The 14,236-nt window shown below is 46.6% G+C and overlaps 1 protein-coding gene across 1 annotated transcript in view; it reads right to left on the reverse strand.

Annotated features, from left to right (window-relative positions):
* Positions 1-8,430: 8,430 nt before the first annotated feature.
* The window catches only part of LOC123486550 (transcription factor 4-like), an 89,769-nt gene continuing 83,963 nt past the window's right edge, over positions 8,431-14,236 (reverse strand). Inside the window, exons 5-7 of the mRNA XM_045217898.1 lie at positions 9,911-9,966; positions 8,700-8,802; positions 8,431-8,435 (exon numbers count right to left, since the gene is read on the reverse strand). Of these exons, the coding sequence (XP_045073833.1) occupies positions 8,431-8,435; positions 8,700-8,802; positions 9,911-9,966 (164 nt within the window). The remainder of the gene's footprint in view (positions 8,436-8,699; positions 8,803-9,910; positions 9,967-14,236) is intronic.

A 14,236-nucleotide genomic window follows, 5' to 3' on the forward strand; every position in this document is an offset into this window, starting at 1 on the left:
AGACTGTGATATCTGGTTGACTACAGAGGCCATTCTCTGAGACTGTGATATCTGGTTGACTAAAGAGGCCATTCTCTGAGACTGTGATATCTGGTTGACTACAGAGACCATTCTCTGAGACTGTGATATCTGGTTGACTACAGAGGCCATTCTCGGAGACTGTGATATCTGGTTGACTACAGAGACCATTCTCTGAGACTGTGATATCTGGTTGACTACAGAGGCCATTCTCGGAGACTGTGATATCTGGTTGACTACTGAGGCCATTCTCTGAGACTGTGATATCTGGTTGACTACAGAGGCCATTCTCTGAGACTGTGATATCTGGTTGACTACAGAGGCCATTCTCTGAGACTGTGATATCTGGTTGACTACAGAGGCCATTCTCTGAGACTGTAATATCTGGTTGACTACTGAGGCCATTCTCTGAGACTGTGATATCTGGTTGACTACAGAGGCCATTCTCTGAGACTGTGATATCTGGTTGACTACAGAGGCCATTCTCTGAGACTGTGATATCTGGTTGACTACAGAGACCATTCTCTGAGACTGTGATATCTGGTTGACTACAGAGACCATTCTCTGAGACTGTGATATCTGGTTGACTACAGAGACCATTCTCTGAGACTGTGATATCTGGTTGACTACAGAGGCCATTCTCTGAGACTGTGATATCTGGTTGACTACAGAGACCATTCTCTGAGACTGTGATATCTGGTTGACTACAGAGACCATTCTCTGAGACTGTGATATCTGGTTGACTACAGAGGCCATTCTCTGAGACTGTGATATCTGGTTGACTACAGAGACCATTCTCTGAGACTGTGATATCTGGTTGACTACAGATGCCATTCTCTGAGACTGTGATATCTGGTTGACTACTGAGGCCATTCTCTGAGACTGTGATATCTGGTTGACTACAGAGGCCATTCTCTGAGACTGTGATATCTGGTTGACTACTGAGGCCATTCTCTGAGACTGTGATATCTGGTTGACTACAGAGGCCATTCTCTGAGACTGTGATATCTCTGCACAATGCGCAAACTCTCTATCGCTCTCTCCCCCACATCTCTCTCGCTCTCTCGCTCTCTTCAGACCTGTTGCTCAGTTAGTTGTGGTGTTGCAGTGGAGGGAGGAGTGTGAGATGTTTTTTAGTAACCCAGCCGTGCGTGCCAAATGGCACCCTATTCCCTATAAAGGGAACTACTTTAGACCAGGGCCCGTACGGCTCTCTGTAGGGAATAGGGTGCCATTTGGGACGTAGCGTCAGTGATGCCAAAGCTTTTCTTTCTTCTATAAACGAAGTGACCAGCAGATGGTTAGGACATTTCTTCAGCCTCACAAAACCTTTTTCCACCCCAATTACTGCTTCAAACAATGACGTTTTGTGATCCTATATTAGACTGAGAGAGGCAGTGTGGTGGGTGGTGTTTTTAAAAAAAAAATATTTAACTAGGCAAGTCAGTTAAGAACAAATTCTTATTTACAATGACGGCCTACACCGGCCAAACCCGGACGACGCTGGGCCAATTGTGCGCCGCCCTATGGGACTCCCAATCACGGCCGGTTGTGATACAGCCTGGAATCGAACCAGGGGGGTCTGTAGTGACGCCTCAAGCACTGAGATGCAGTGCCTTAGACCGCTGCGCCACTCGGGTTAGGCTGATATCCTATATTAGACTGAGAGAGACGGTGTGGTGGGTGTTGGGGTTAGGCTGATATCCTATATTAGACTGAGAGAGACGGTGTGGTGGGTGTAGGGGTTAGGCTGATATCCTATATTAGACTGAGAGAGACGGTGTGGTGGGTGTTGGGGTTAGGCTGATATCCTATATTAGACTGAGAGAGACGGTGTGGTGGGTGTTGGGGTTAGGCTGATATCCTATATTAGACTGAGAGAGACGGTGTGGTGGGTGTTGGGGTTAGGCTGATATCCTATATTAGACTGAGAGAGACGGTGTGGTGGGTGTAGGGGTTAGGCTGATATCCTATATTAGACTGAGAGAGACGGTGTGGTGGGTGTTGGGGTTAGGCTGATATCCTATATTAGACTGAGAGAGACGGTGTGGTGGGTGTTGGGGTTAGGCTGATATCCTATATTAGACTGAGAGAGACGGTGTGGTGGGTGTTGGGGTTAGGCTGATATCCTATATTAGACTGAGAGAGACGGTGTGGTGGGTGTTGGGGTTAGGCTGATATCCTATATTAGACTGAGAGAGACGGTGTGGTGGGTGTTGGGGTTAGGCTGATATCCTATATTAGACTGAGAGAGACGGTGTGGTGGGTGTTGGGGTTAGGCTGATATCCTATATTAGACTGAGAGAGACGGTGTGGTGGGTGTTGGGGTTAGGCTGATATCCTATATTAGACTGAGAGAGACGGTGTGGTGGGTGTTGGGGTTAGGCTGATATCCTATATTAGACTGAGAGAGACGGTGTGGTGGGTGTTGGGGTTAGGCTGATATCCTATATTAGACTGAGAGAGACGGTGTGGTGGGTGTTGGGGTTAGGCTGATATCCTATATTAGACTGAGAGAGACGGTGTGGTGGGTGTTGGGGTTAGGCTGATATCCTATATTAGACTGAGAGAGACGGTGTGGTGGGTGTTGGGGTTAGGCTGATATCCTATATTAGACTGAGAGAGACGGTGTGGTGGGTGTTGGGGTTAGGCTGATATCCTATATTAGACTGAGAGAGACGGTGTGGTGGGTGTTGGGGTTAGGCTGATATCCTATATTAGACTGAGAGAGACGGTGTGGTGGGTGTTGGGGTTAGGCTGATATCCTATATTAGACTGAGAGAGACGGTGTGGTGGGTGTAGGGGTTAGGCTGATATCCTATATTAGACTGAGAGAGACGGTGTGGTGGGTGTTGGGGTTAGGCTGATATCCTATATTAGACTGAGAGAGACGGTGTGGTGGGTGTTGGGGTTAGGCTGATATCCTATATTAGACTGAGAGAGACGGTGTGGTGGGTGTTGGGGTTAGGCTGATATCCTATATTAGACTGAGAGAGACGGTGTGGTGGGTGTTGGGGTTAGGCTGATATCCTATATTAGACTGAGAGAGACGGTGTGGTGGGTGTTGGGGTTAGGCTGATATCCTCAGAAGTAGGCTCTGCAAAAACAGACTACAACTTTAGATGAGCTGATTTTAAGATGTCTCAGTATCTGTCTCAAAACTGAGGAAACTAAGAGGTCTGATTGAAATGTCTGCATCTCAAATAAAGAGAATATCAGACCGCCCTACCAATGGAGATTTAGTCATTTCTGCGGTATCTGGATGTGCAAATAATCTCTCTACTGCTGAATCCTCTAGTCACCTCCTCTTCTCATTAGACTGTCTCTACCGCTGAGTCCTCTAGTCACCTCCTCTTCTCATTAGACTGTCTCTACCGCTGAGTCCTCTAGTCACCTCCTCTTCTCATTAGACTGTCTCTACCGCTGAGTCCTCTAGTCACCTCCTCTTCTCATCAGACTGTCTCTACCGCTGAGTCCTCTAGTCACCTCCTCTTCTCATTAGACTGTCTCTACCGCTGAATCCTCTAGTCACCTCCTCTTCTCATCAGACTGTCTCTACCGCTGAGTCCTCTAGTCACCTCCTCTTCTCATCAGACTGTCTCTACCGCTGAGTCCTCTAGTCACCTCCTCTTCTCATTAGACTGTCTCTACCGCTGAGTCCTCTAGTCACCTCCTCTTCTCATTAGACTGTCTCTACCGCTGAGTCCTCTAGTCACCTCCTCTTCTCATTAGACTGTCTCTACCGCTGAGTCCTCTAGTCACCTCCTCTTCTCATCAGACTGTCTCTACCGCTGAGTCCTCTAGTCACCTCCTCTTCTCATTAGACTGTCTCTACTGATGAATCCTCTAGTCACCTCCTCTTCTCATTAGACTGTCTCTACCGCTGAGTCCTCTAGTCACCTCCTCTTCTCATCAGACTGTCTCTACTGCTGAGTCCTCTAGTCACCTCCTCTTCTCATTAGACTGTCTCTACCGCTGAGTCCTCTAGTCACCTCCTCTTCTCATCAGACTGTCTCTACCGCTGAATCCTCTAGTCACCTCCTCTTCTCATTAGACTGTCTCTACCGCTGAGTCCTCTAGTCACCTCCTCTTCTCATTAGACTGTCTCTACCGCTGAGTCCTCTAGTCACCTCCTCTTCTCATCAGACTGTCTCTACTGCTGAGTCCTCTAGTCACCTCCTCTTCTCATTAGACTGTCTCTACCGCTGAGTCCTCTAGTCACCTCCTCTTCTCATTAGACTGTCTCTACTGCTGAGTCCTCTAGTCACCTCCTCTTCTCATTAGACTGTCTCTACCGCTGAGTCCTCTAGTCACCTCCTCTTCTCATCAGACTGTCTCTACCGCTGAGTCCTCTAGTCACCTCCTCTTCTCATCAGACTGTCTCTACCGCTGAGTCCTCTAGTCACCTCCTCTTCTCATTAGACTGTCTCTACTGCTGAGTCCTCTAGTCACCTCCTCTTCTCATTAGACTGTCTCTACCGCTGAGTCCTCTAGTCACCTCCTCTTCTCATTAGACTGTCTCTACCGCTGAGTCCTCTAGTCACCTCCTCTTCTCATTAGACTGTCTCTACCGCTGAGTCCTCTAGTCACCTCCTCTTCTCATCAGACTGTCTCTACCGCTGAGTCCTCTAGTCACCTCCTCTTCTCATTAGACTGTCTCTACCGCTGAGTCCTCTAGTCACCTCCTCTTCTCATTAGACTGTCTCTACCGCTGAGTCCTCTAGTCACCTCCTCTTCTCATCAGACTGTCTCTACCGCTGAGTCCTCTAGTCACCTCCTCTTCTCATTAGACTGTCTCTACCGCTGAATCCTCTAGTCACCTCCTCTTCTCATCAGACTGTCTCTACCGCTGAGTCCTCTAGTCACCTCCTCTTCTCATCAGACTGTCTCTACTGCTGAGTCCTCTAGTCACCTCCTCTTCTCATCAGACTGTCTCTACCGCTGAATCCTCTAGTCACCTCCTCTTCTCATTAGACTGTCTCTACCGCTGAATCCTCTAGTCACCTCCTCTTCTCATCAGACTGTCTCTACCGCTGAGTCCTCTAGTCACCTCCTCTTCTCATCAGACTGTCTCTACCGCTGAGTCCTCTAGTCACCTCCTCTTCTCATTAGACTGTCTCTACCGCTGAGTCCTCTAGTCACCTCCTCTTCTCATTAGACTGTCTCTACCGCTGAGTCCTCTAGTCACCTCCTCTTCTCATTAGACTGTCTCTACCGCTGAGTCCTCTAGTCACCTCCTCTTCTCATCAGACTGTCTCTACCGCTGAGTCCTCTAGTCACCTCCTCTTCTCATTAGACTGTCTCTACTGATGAATCCTCTAGTCACCTCCTCTTCTCATTAGACTGTCTCTACCGCTGAGTCCTCTAGTCACCTCCTCTTCTCATCAGACTGTCTCTACTGCTGAGTCCTCTAGTCACCTCCTCTTCTCATTAGACTGTCTCTACCGCTGAGTCCTCTAGTCACCTCCTCTTCTCATCAGACTGTCTCTACCGCTGAATCCTCTAGTCACCTCCTCTTCTCATTAGACTGTCTCTACCGCTGAGTCCTCTAGTCACCTCCTCTTCTCATCAGACTGTCTCTACCGCTGAGTCCTCTAGTCACCTCCTCTTCTCATCAGACTGTCTCTACCGCTGAGTCCTCTAGTCACCTCCTCTTCTCATTAGACTGTCTCTACCGCTGAGTCCTCTAGTCACCTCCTCTTCTCATCAGACTGTCTCTACCGCTGAGTCCTCTAGTCACCTCCTCTTCTCATTAGACTGTCTCTACTGATGAATCCTCTAGTCACCTCCTCTTCTCATTAGACTGTCTCTACCGCTGAGTCCTCTAGTTACCTCCTCTTCTCATCAGACTGTCTCTACTGCTGAGTCCTCTAGTCACCTCCTCTTCTCATTAGACTGTCTCTACCGCTGAGTCCTCTAGTCACCTCCTCTTCTCATTAGACTGTCTCTACTGCTGAGTCCTCTAGTCACCTCCTCTTCTCATTAGACTGTCTCTACCGCTGAGTCCTCTAGTCACCTCTTCTTCTCATCAGACTGTCTCTACCGCTGAGTCCTCTAGTCACCTCCTCTTCTCATTAGACTGTCTCTACCGCTGAGTCCTCTAGTCACCTCCTCTTCTCATTAGACTGTCTCTACCGCTGAATCCTCTAGTCACCTCCTCTTCTCATTAGACTGTCTCTACCGCTGAGTCCTCTAGTCACCTCCTCTTCTCATTAGACTGTCTCTACGGCTGAGTCCTCTGGTAACCTCCTCTTCTCATTAGACTGTCTCTACCGCTGAGTCCTCTAGTCACCTCCTCTTCTCATTAGACTGTCTCTACCGCTGAGTCCTCTAGTCACCTCCTCTTCTCATTAGACTGTCTCTACCGCTGAGTCCTCTAGTCACCTCCTCTTCTCATTAGACTGTCTCTACTGCTGAGTCCTCTAGTCACCTCCTCTTCTCATTAGACTGTCTCTACCGCTGAGTCCTCTAGTCACCTCCTCTTCTCATTAGACTGTCTCTACCGCTGAGTCCTCTAGTCACCTCCTCTTCTCATTAGACTGTCTCTACCGCTGAGTCCTCTAGTCACCTCCTCTTCTCATTAGACTGTCTCTACCGCTGAGTCCTCTAGTCACCTCCTCTTCTCATCAGACTGTCTCTACTGCTGAGTCCTCTAGTCACCTCCTCTTCTCATCAGACTGTCTATACTGCTGAGTCCTCTAGTCACCTCCTCTTCTCATTAGACTGTCTCTACCGCTGAGTCCTCTAGTCACCTCCTCTTCTCATCAGACTGTCTCTACTGCTGAGTCCTCTAGTCACCTCCTCTTCTCATCAGACTGTCTCTACCGCTGAGTCCTCTAGTCACCTCCTCTTCTCATCAGACTGTCTCTACCGCTGAGTCCTCTAGTCACCTCCTCTTCTCATTAGACTGTCTCTACCGCTGAGTCCTCTAGTCACCTCCTCTTCTCATCAGACTGTCTCTACCGCTGAGTCCTCTAGTCACCTCCTCTTCTCATCCGATACATAAGGTGCCTGTGAGTCTCTGTGAAGATTGTCTTCTATCTAAATCACAGCGATAGACAGCGGTGTGTTCCAAATGGCACCCTATTCCCTATGTAGTGTACTAAGTTTGACCAGGACCTATTGGTTGTCATTTGGGACACACTCAGAGCGCTGCCTTGAAGTTGTGCGGCACCTACCTCCTAGGTTCAGAAGGTTGCCGTAGGTCATTTGGATCTGATTGCCTCCTTGTACAACGGGCCTCGCATTAGCTAAAGCATGAAACAGTCTAAAACGGTTTAGCACTGTCTTCAGTACCCCTCTGTCCCAATTGGCACCTTAGGGTTCTGGTCAAAAGTAGTGCACTATATAGGGAATAGAGTATACACTGAGTATACCAAACATTAGAAACACATTCCTAATATTGAGTTGCACCCCCCTTTTGCCCTCAGAACAGACTCAATTTGTCAGGGCATGGACTCTACAAGGTGTCGAAAGTATTCATTCCACAGGGATGCTGGTCCATGTTGACTCCAACGCTTCCCACAGTTGTGTCAAGTTGGCTGGATGTCCTTTGGTTGGTGGACCATTCATGATACACACGGGAAACTGTTGAGCTTGAAAAACCCAGCAGCGTTGCAGTTCTTGACACAAACCGGTGAGCCTGGCACCTACTACCATACCCCGTTCAAAGACACTTCAATCTTTTGTCTTGCCCATTCACCCTCTGAATGGCACACATACACAATCCATGTCTCAATTGTCTCAAGGCTTAAAAATCCTTCTTTAACCCCGTCTCCTCCCCTTCATCTACACTGATTGAAGGGGATTTAACAAGTGACATCAATAGGGGATCATATCTTTTCACCTGGATTCCCCTGGTCAGCGTACGTCATGGAAAGAGCTGGTGTTCTTAATGTTTTGTACACTCAGTGTTTTTCATGGAGCAAGTCAAGCTTAATTAGGCTCTGGCCTTCATGTCAAACGCTACATCATCTGTGTCAGTGGCCAGTGGCTTACAACTTGAGGGGACAGCAGACAGGCGGACACACACGCAGAGCAGTTGGCCCGGGGGCAGACAGGGGCACTATGGGTAACTGAACACTCTCTGCCGTCGCTCGCCTTGCGTTCCGTTACCGCCTCAGTCGACCGGCCGAGAGAGTTGAGCGAGCATTCGGTCAGATGCCAACTGGGGAAAGAGAAGGGGCTGAGAAAAATCACGCTAAGTGACCTGATTTTTACAGTGTGTCAAATCCCCCTATGTGCCCTCGTCAAATGTAGTGCACTAGGTGGAGGACAGGTTGCTATTCGGGATACTCCCAGCGTGTTAGCTCTTTAGCTAATGCCCTAGTCATTGACTGACTGTGTGAGGCACTTACAGGGAAAAAAAAAAAAGGGCAAGAGTCTGCTTACAAGACACATCTGGGTCATTTCTCAGACTGGATAGAGGAGAATTAGAAAAACACTCATGTCACAACTTCTCACTTCTCACAAACAGACTGGAAAGTACCTCCGAAGCTGTTAGCTGCCATCTCTAAGAAAGTTGTCAATGTTTGCTATTTGTCACGTATTGTATTGTACTGTGTGTTTCTCATTCCTCAAATAGAAAAAGAGTTCTTACCTGCTAAAAAAAAACAGTTATTTGTCATGTAGCCATTTGCATGGTCTCGTTCCTCCAATAAGGTAAAAAGAAATGCTCTTACCTGTTACTCTGGAGTTGACGTATGGAGGAGAGATGTTGTCGTGTGAGTGTGAGCCCATGTCCCGGCTAGTCATGTGAGCGTATTGGGAACCGTCAGAGTAACTCTGAAACACAGAGGCAGCACTAGATGTGTTAGGACAGTAACATAGTGTCTATGTACAGTACCAGTAAACAGTTTGGACACACCTACTCATTCAAGGGTTTTTCTTTATTGTTACTATTTTCTACATTGTAGAATAACAGTGAAGACATCAAAACTATGAAATAGCACATATGGAATCATGTAGTAACCAAAAAAAGTGTTAAACAAATCAAAATATATTTTATATTTGAGATTCTTCAAAGTAGCCACCCTTTGCATTGATGACAGCTTTGCACACTCTTGGCATTCTCTCAACCAGTTTCATGAGGTAGTCACCTGGAATGCATTTCAATTAACAGGTGTGCCTTGTTAAAAGGGAATTTGTGGAATTTATTTCCTTCTTAATGCGTTTGAGCCAATCAGTTGTGTTCTGACAAGGTATGGGTGGTATACAGAAGATAGCCCTATTTGGTAAAAGACCAAGTCCATATTATGGCAAGAACAGCTCAAATAAGCAAAGAGACATGATTTATTTAGAATTCTAACCAGCATGGCTACCACAGCATTCTGCAGCGGTACGCCATCCCATTTGGTTTGCGCTTAGTGGGACTATCATTTGTTTTTCAACAGGACAATGACCCAAAACACACATCCAGTCTGTGTTAGGGCTATTTTACCAAGGAGAGTGATGGAGTGCTGCATCAGATGACCTGGCCTCCACAATCACCCGACCTCAACCGAATTGAGATGGTTTGGGATGAGTCGGACCGCAGAGCGAAGGAAAAGCAGCCAACAAGTGCTCAGCATATGTGGGAACTCCTTCAAGACTGTTGGAAAAGCATTCCTCATGAAGCTGGTTGAGAGAATGCCAAGAGTGTGCAAAGCTGTCATCAAGGCAAAGGGTGGCTACTTTGAAGAATCTAACATCTCAAATATATTAATATAATCTGGAAATCTATACATTTTCCAGGAAATGTGTACATTCCTATTAAGAAATGTCTGGGAATCTACACATTTGCCAGAGAGGGAAATACTTCCCGGGAAAAGTATATATTTCCTGATTTGACGCATTTACCACATGTATTGCACATTTTACTGCTACTTTACTTTACTGTATCTTAGGAACTCACCTTTGAAGGGACACTTCTATTTCCCCAAATCCCTGCACTGGCTCTGTCCCCCATGTCTAGAAGAAGAGAGGAAAGGGGCAGAACATGAGTCTATCTTTGCCGAACTCCAAGGGGGGTCTCCGGACATGGGGTTAGACCTACAGGGTGTCTTGTGACATTATTACCCAACGGCTGTGGGAAGAGATTAACAGAACATCAAACTACCAGGAAATGAAGAACCTGTGTGATTTACAGAACATTTGACCTCTTTTTTTGTTGTTGTTATTTGCATCTAAGATAAATATGGATTAAAATCGGCCATTTTCATAACCTGACAATATTATCAACGTTTCCTACTTAAATCTACACACACATAAACATAAAAACGAGATAACACTTTAAACCGATGCACCTGTTTAAAGGGGCAATCAGCAGTTGCTACATACATTTTTTGGGATATATAACCCATCAGAACCCAGAATATTAGCTTGTTTTACTCCAATGTTTGTAAACAATGTAAATGTGAACAAACACAGTTTAGCCTCAAAACCACGGTTACAACGATCATTTTGATGTCATGGATGGTCAGTCATTGCATCCATAGCTCTGTTTAGGAATTTGAAAGTGGTTACATTTATCCAGCCCTATTCCTCAGCTTTTTACTGAAACTGGGGAGGAGAGAACGTTATTGTTATTGATTCTACTGCTGATTGTCCCTTTAATCCTAGACACTATTAATATCACTGTGTGACCTTGGGTGACCTTGAGTCAGGGCAGAATGTAGATCAGAAAACCATGATCAATTGTAATAATTGTAATAAATATAATATTATGGTATGTTTTTTTTACTCTGTGCATCAGGATTCCTGGAAGTATTTTTTGTGGAGAACAATTTTAATAGAATTAACCAAACTGACTGACATGGAATCATGTTTCTGTGGCTCCCTATCACTCTCTCTCTCTCACACACACACACACACACACACACACACACACACACACACACACACACACACACACACACACACACACACACACACACACACACACGCACGCACACACACACACACACACACACACACACATACACACACATACACACACACACACACACATACACACACATATACACACACACACACACCCTGAATTGGTGAATCTCATCGTATCCTGATTTAACAAATTCTTTGTTCTCTTTATTTCTTGTCTCTTGGTCTTTTGTGTCTAGCGGAGGATTTCCTGTGGAGTCTCTGTCAGATAATCTGAGACCCTTGATAGCGTGCAGAGAACACAATGCAAACATCCCAGGTCTGTTACAAAAGACTCTGGGAGCTGTGGAGAGACACTACCTAACCTACAGTGTATGAAGCCACTAGCGTGGAGAGTCACTACCTAACCTACAGTGTATGAAGCCACTGGTGTGGAGAGTCACTACCTAGCCTACAGTGTATGAAGCCACTAGCGTGGAGAGTCACTACCTAACCTACAGTGTATGAAGCCACTAGCGTGGAGAGTCACTACCTAACCTACAGTGTATGAAGCCACTAGCGTGGAGAGTCACTACCTAACCTACAGTGTATGAAGCCACTAGCGTGGAGAGTCACTACCTATCCTACAGTGTATGAAGCCACTAGTGTGGAGAGTCACTACCTAGCCTACAGTGTATGAAGCCACTAGCGTGGAGAGTCACTACCTAACCTACAGTGTATGAAGCCACTAGCGTGGAGAGTCACTACCTAACCTACAGTGTATGAAGCCACTAGCGTGGAGAGTCACTACCTAGCCTACAGTGTATAAAGCCACTAGCGTGGAGAGTCACTACCTATCCTACAGTGTATGAAGCCACTAGCGTGGAGAGTCACTACCTATCCTACAGTGTATGAAGCCACTAGCGTGGAGAGTCACTACCTAACCTACAGTGTCTGAAGCCACTAGCGTGGAGAGTCACTACCTAGCCTACAGTGTATGAAGCCACTAGCGTGGAGAGTCACTACCTAACCTACAGTGTATGAAGCCACTAGCGTGGAGAGTCACTACCTATCCTACAGTGTATGAAGCCACTAGCGTGGAGAGTCACTACCTATCCTACAGTGTATGAAGCCACTAGCGTGGAGAGTCACTACCTATCCTACAGTGTATGAAGCCACTAGTGTGGAGAGTCACTACCTAACCTACAGTGTATGAAGCCACTAGTGTGGAGAGTCACTACCTATCCTACAGTGTATGAAGCCACTAGTGTGGAGAGTCACTACCTAGCCTACAGTGTATGAAGCCACTAGCGTGGAGAGTCACTACCTAACCTACAGTGTATGAAGCCACTAGCGTGGAGAGTCACTACCTAGCCTACAGTGTATGAAGCCACTAGCGTGGAGAGTCACTACCTAGCCTACAGTGTCTGAAGCCACTAGCGTGGAGAGTCACTACCTATCCTACAGTGTATGAAGCCACTAGCGTGGAGAGTCACTACCTAGCCTACAGTGTATGAAGCCACTAGCGTGGAGAGTCACTACCTAGCCTACAGTGTCTGAAGCCACTAGCGTGGAGAGTCACTACCTATCCTACAGTGTATGAAGCCACTAGCGTGGAGAGTCACTACCTAACCTACAGTGTATGAAGCCACTAGTGTGGAGAGTCACTACCTACAGTCACACTACAGAGTAGGCCTGCCTATTCAGCTCTAATGAATCTAATGAATCCAACCATTCAGCCTCTAATACAGTCACTGATACCACATGGAAACTAACTAGACTACATCTTAAATCAAACTAACTAGACTACATCTTAAATCAAACTAACTAGACTACATCTTAAACCAAACTAAGTAGACTACATCTTAAATCAAACTAACTAGACTACCTCTTAAATCAAACTAACTAGACTACCACTTAAATCAAACTACACTAGACTACCTCTTAAAACAGGAAACTTGTGTGTGGAGTAAGGAGAGAAATCAGTACTCAAGAGTCTAAGTCCGTCAACCACAATGTGTTTGCTGTTGTCTTTGTCCAGATCTGTGCCTGAGTGAAGGACTCGTCAGTCAGTCAGTAGCTGTAATCAGTTCTGTCTACAGGTGTTCTCCATATACTGTATATACAGGTGCTCGTGACCACTGACTGTCCCATTCATACCTCAACCAGGTGGATGGACGCCACTGCTCTTCTGCCCTTCACTCAACATACACACAGATTGGTGAACAACTCGTGGGATTTGTCCCACTGGCCACCCCATATAGAGGCTAGCTGACTTCAGCCCTGGGCCTCTCACCAGGTGGATACCACTGCTCTTCACTCAACAAGTCAAAATACATACAGATTAGTGAACAACTCCTCTTACAACTACGGTTGGTGGCAGCAGTGGGATTTGAACCCACGCATCTGAAGAGACTGGAGACAACTACGGTTGGTGGCAGCAGTGGGATTTGAACCCACGCATCCGAAGAGACTGGAGACAACTATGGTTGGTGGCAGCAGTGGGATTTGAACCCACGCATCCGAAGAGACTGGAGACAACTACGGTTGGTGGCAGCAGTGGGATTTGAACCCACGCATCCGAAGAGACTGGAGACAGTGTATTTAGTTTGTGAAGGCCCCTGTCTAGAACAGGCCTCTCCACAAGTAGGCCTAGAACCAGACTGTTGTGGAGTACTGAGTACCTACCTAAACAAGTTGTGGAGTACTGAGTACCTACCTAAACAAGTTGTGGAGTACTGAGTACCTACATAAACAACCGTACACAGGCCCTACAGCATACACTCTTAGACAAAAAGGTGCTTTCTAGAACCAAAAAGGGTTATTCGGCTGTCCCCATAGGATAACCTTTTGAAGAACCCTTTTTGGTTCCAGGTAGAACCCTTTTGGTTCCACATAGAACCCTTTTGTGTTCAATGTAGAACCCTTTCCGCAGAGGGTTCTACATGGAGCCCAAAAGGGTTCTACCTGAAACCAAAAAGGGTTATATCTGGAACCAAAAAGGGTTATCCTATGGGGACAGCCTAAGAACCCCTTTGGAACCCTTTTACTAAGAGTGTAGGATAGTACATAAAAAATTCACACAGCTTGAGGGACGCAGTGAAAGATCAGATCAATCTCCTTTACTACTGTAGCAGCCTGTCTGTCTCTCTGTCTATTACACCTGTCTGTCTGTCTGTCCCCCTGTCTGTTACACCTGTCTGTCTGTCTTTCTTTCTGCCTCTCTGACTGTCTGTCTGGGTGTCTGTTACCTGTCTATCTCTCTGTCTGTCTGTCTGTCTGTTACACCTGTCTGAGTGTCTGTTTGTCTGTCTGTCTGTCTGTCTGTTTGTCTGTCTGTCTGTCTGCCACCTCTTAAATCAAACTAACTAGACTACCT

Source organism: Coregonus clupeaformis, unplaced genomic scaffold (genome assembly GCF_020615455.1).
Source record: "Coregonus clupeaformis isolate EN_2021a unplaced genomic scaffold, ASM2061545v1 scaf1266, whole genome shotgun sequence".
Taxonomy (NCBI): Eukaryota; Metazoa; Chordata; class Actinopteri; order Salmoniformes; family Salmonidae; genus Coregonus; species Coregonus clupeaformis.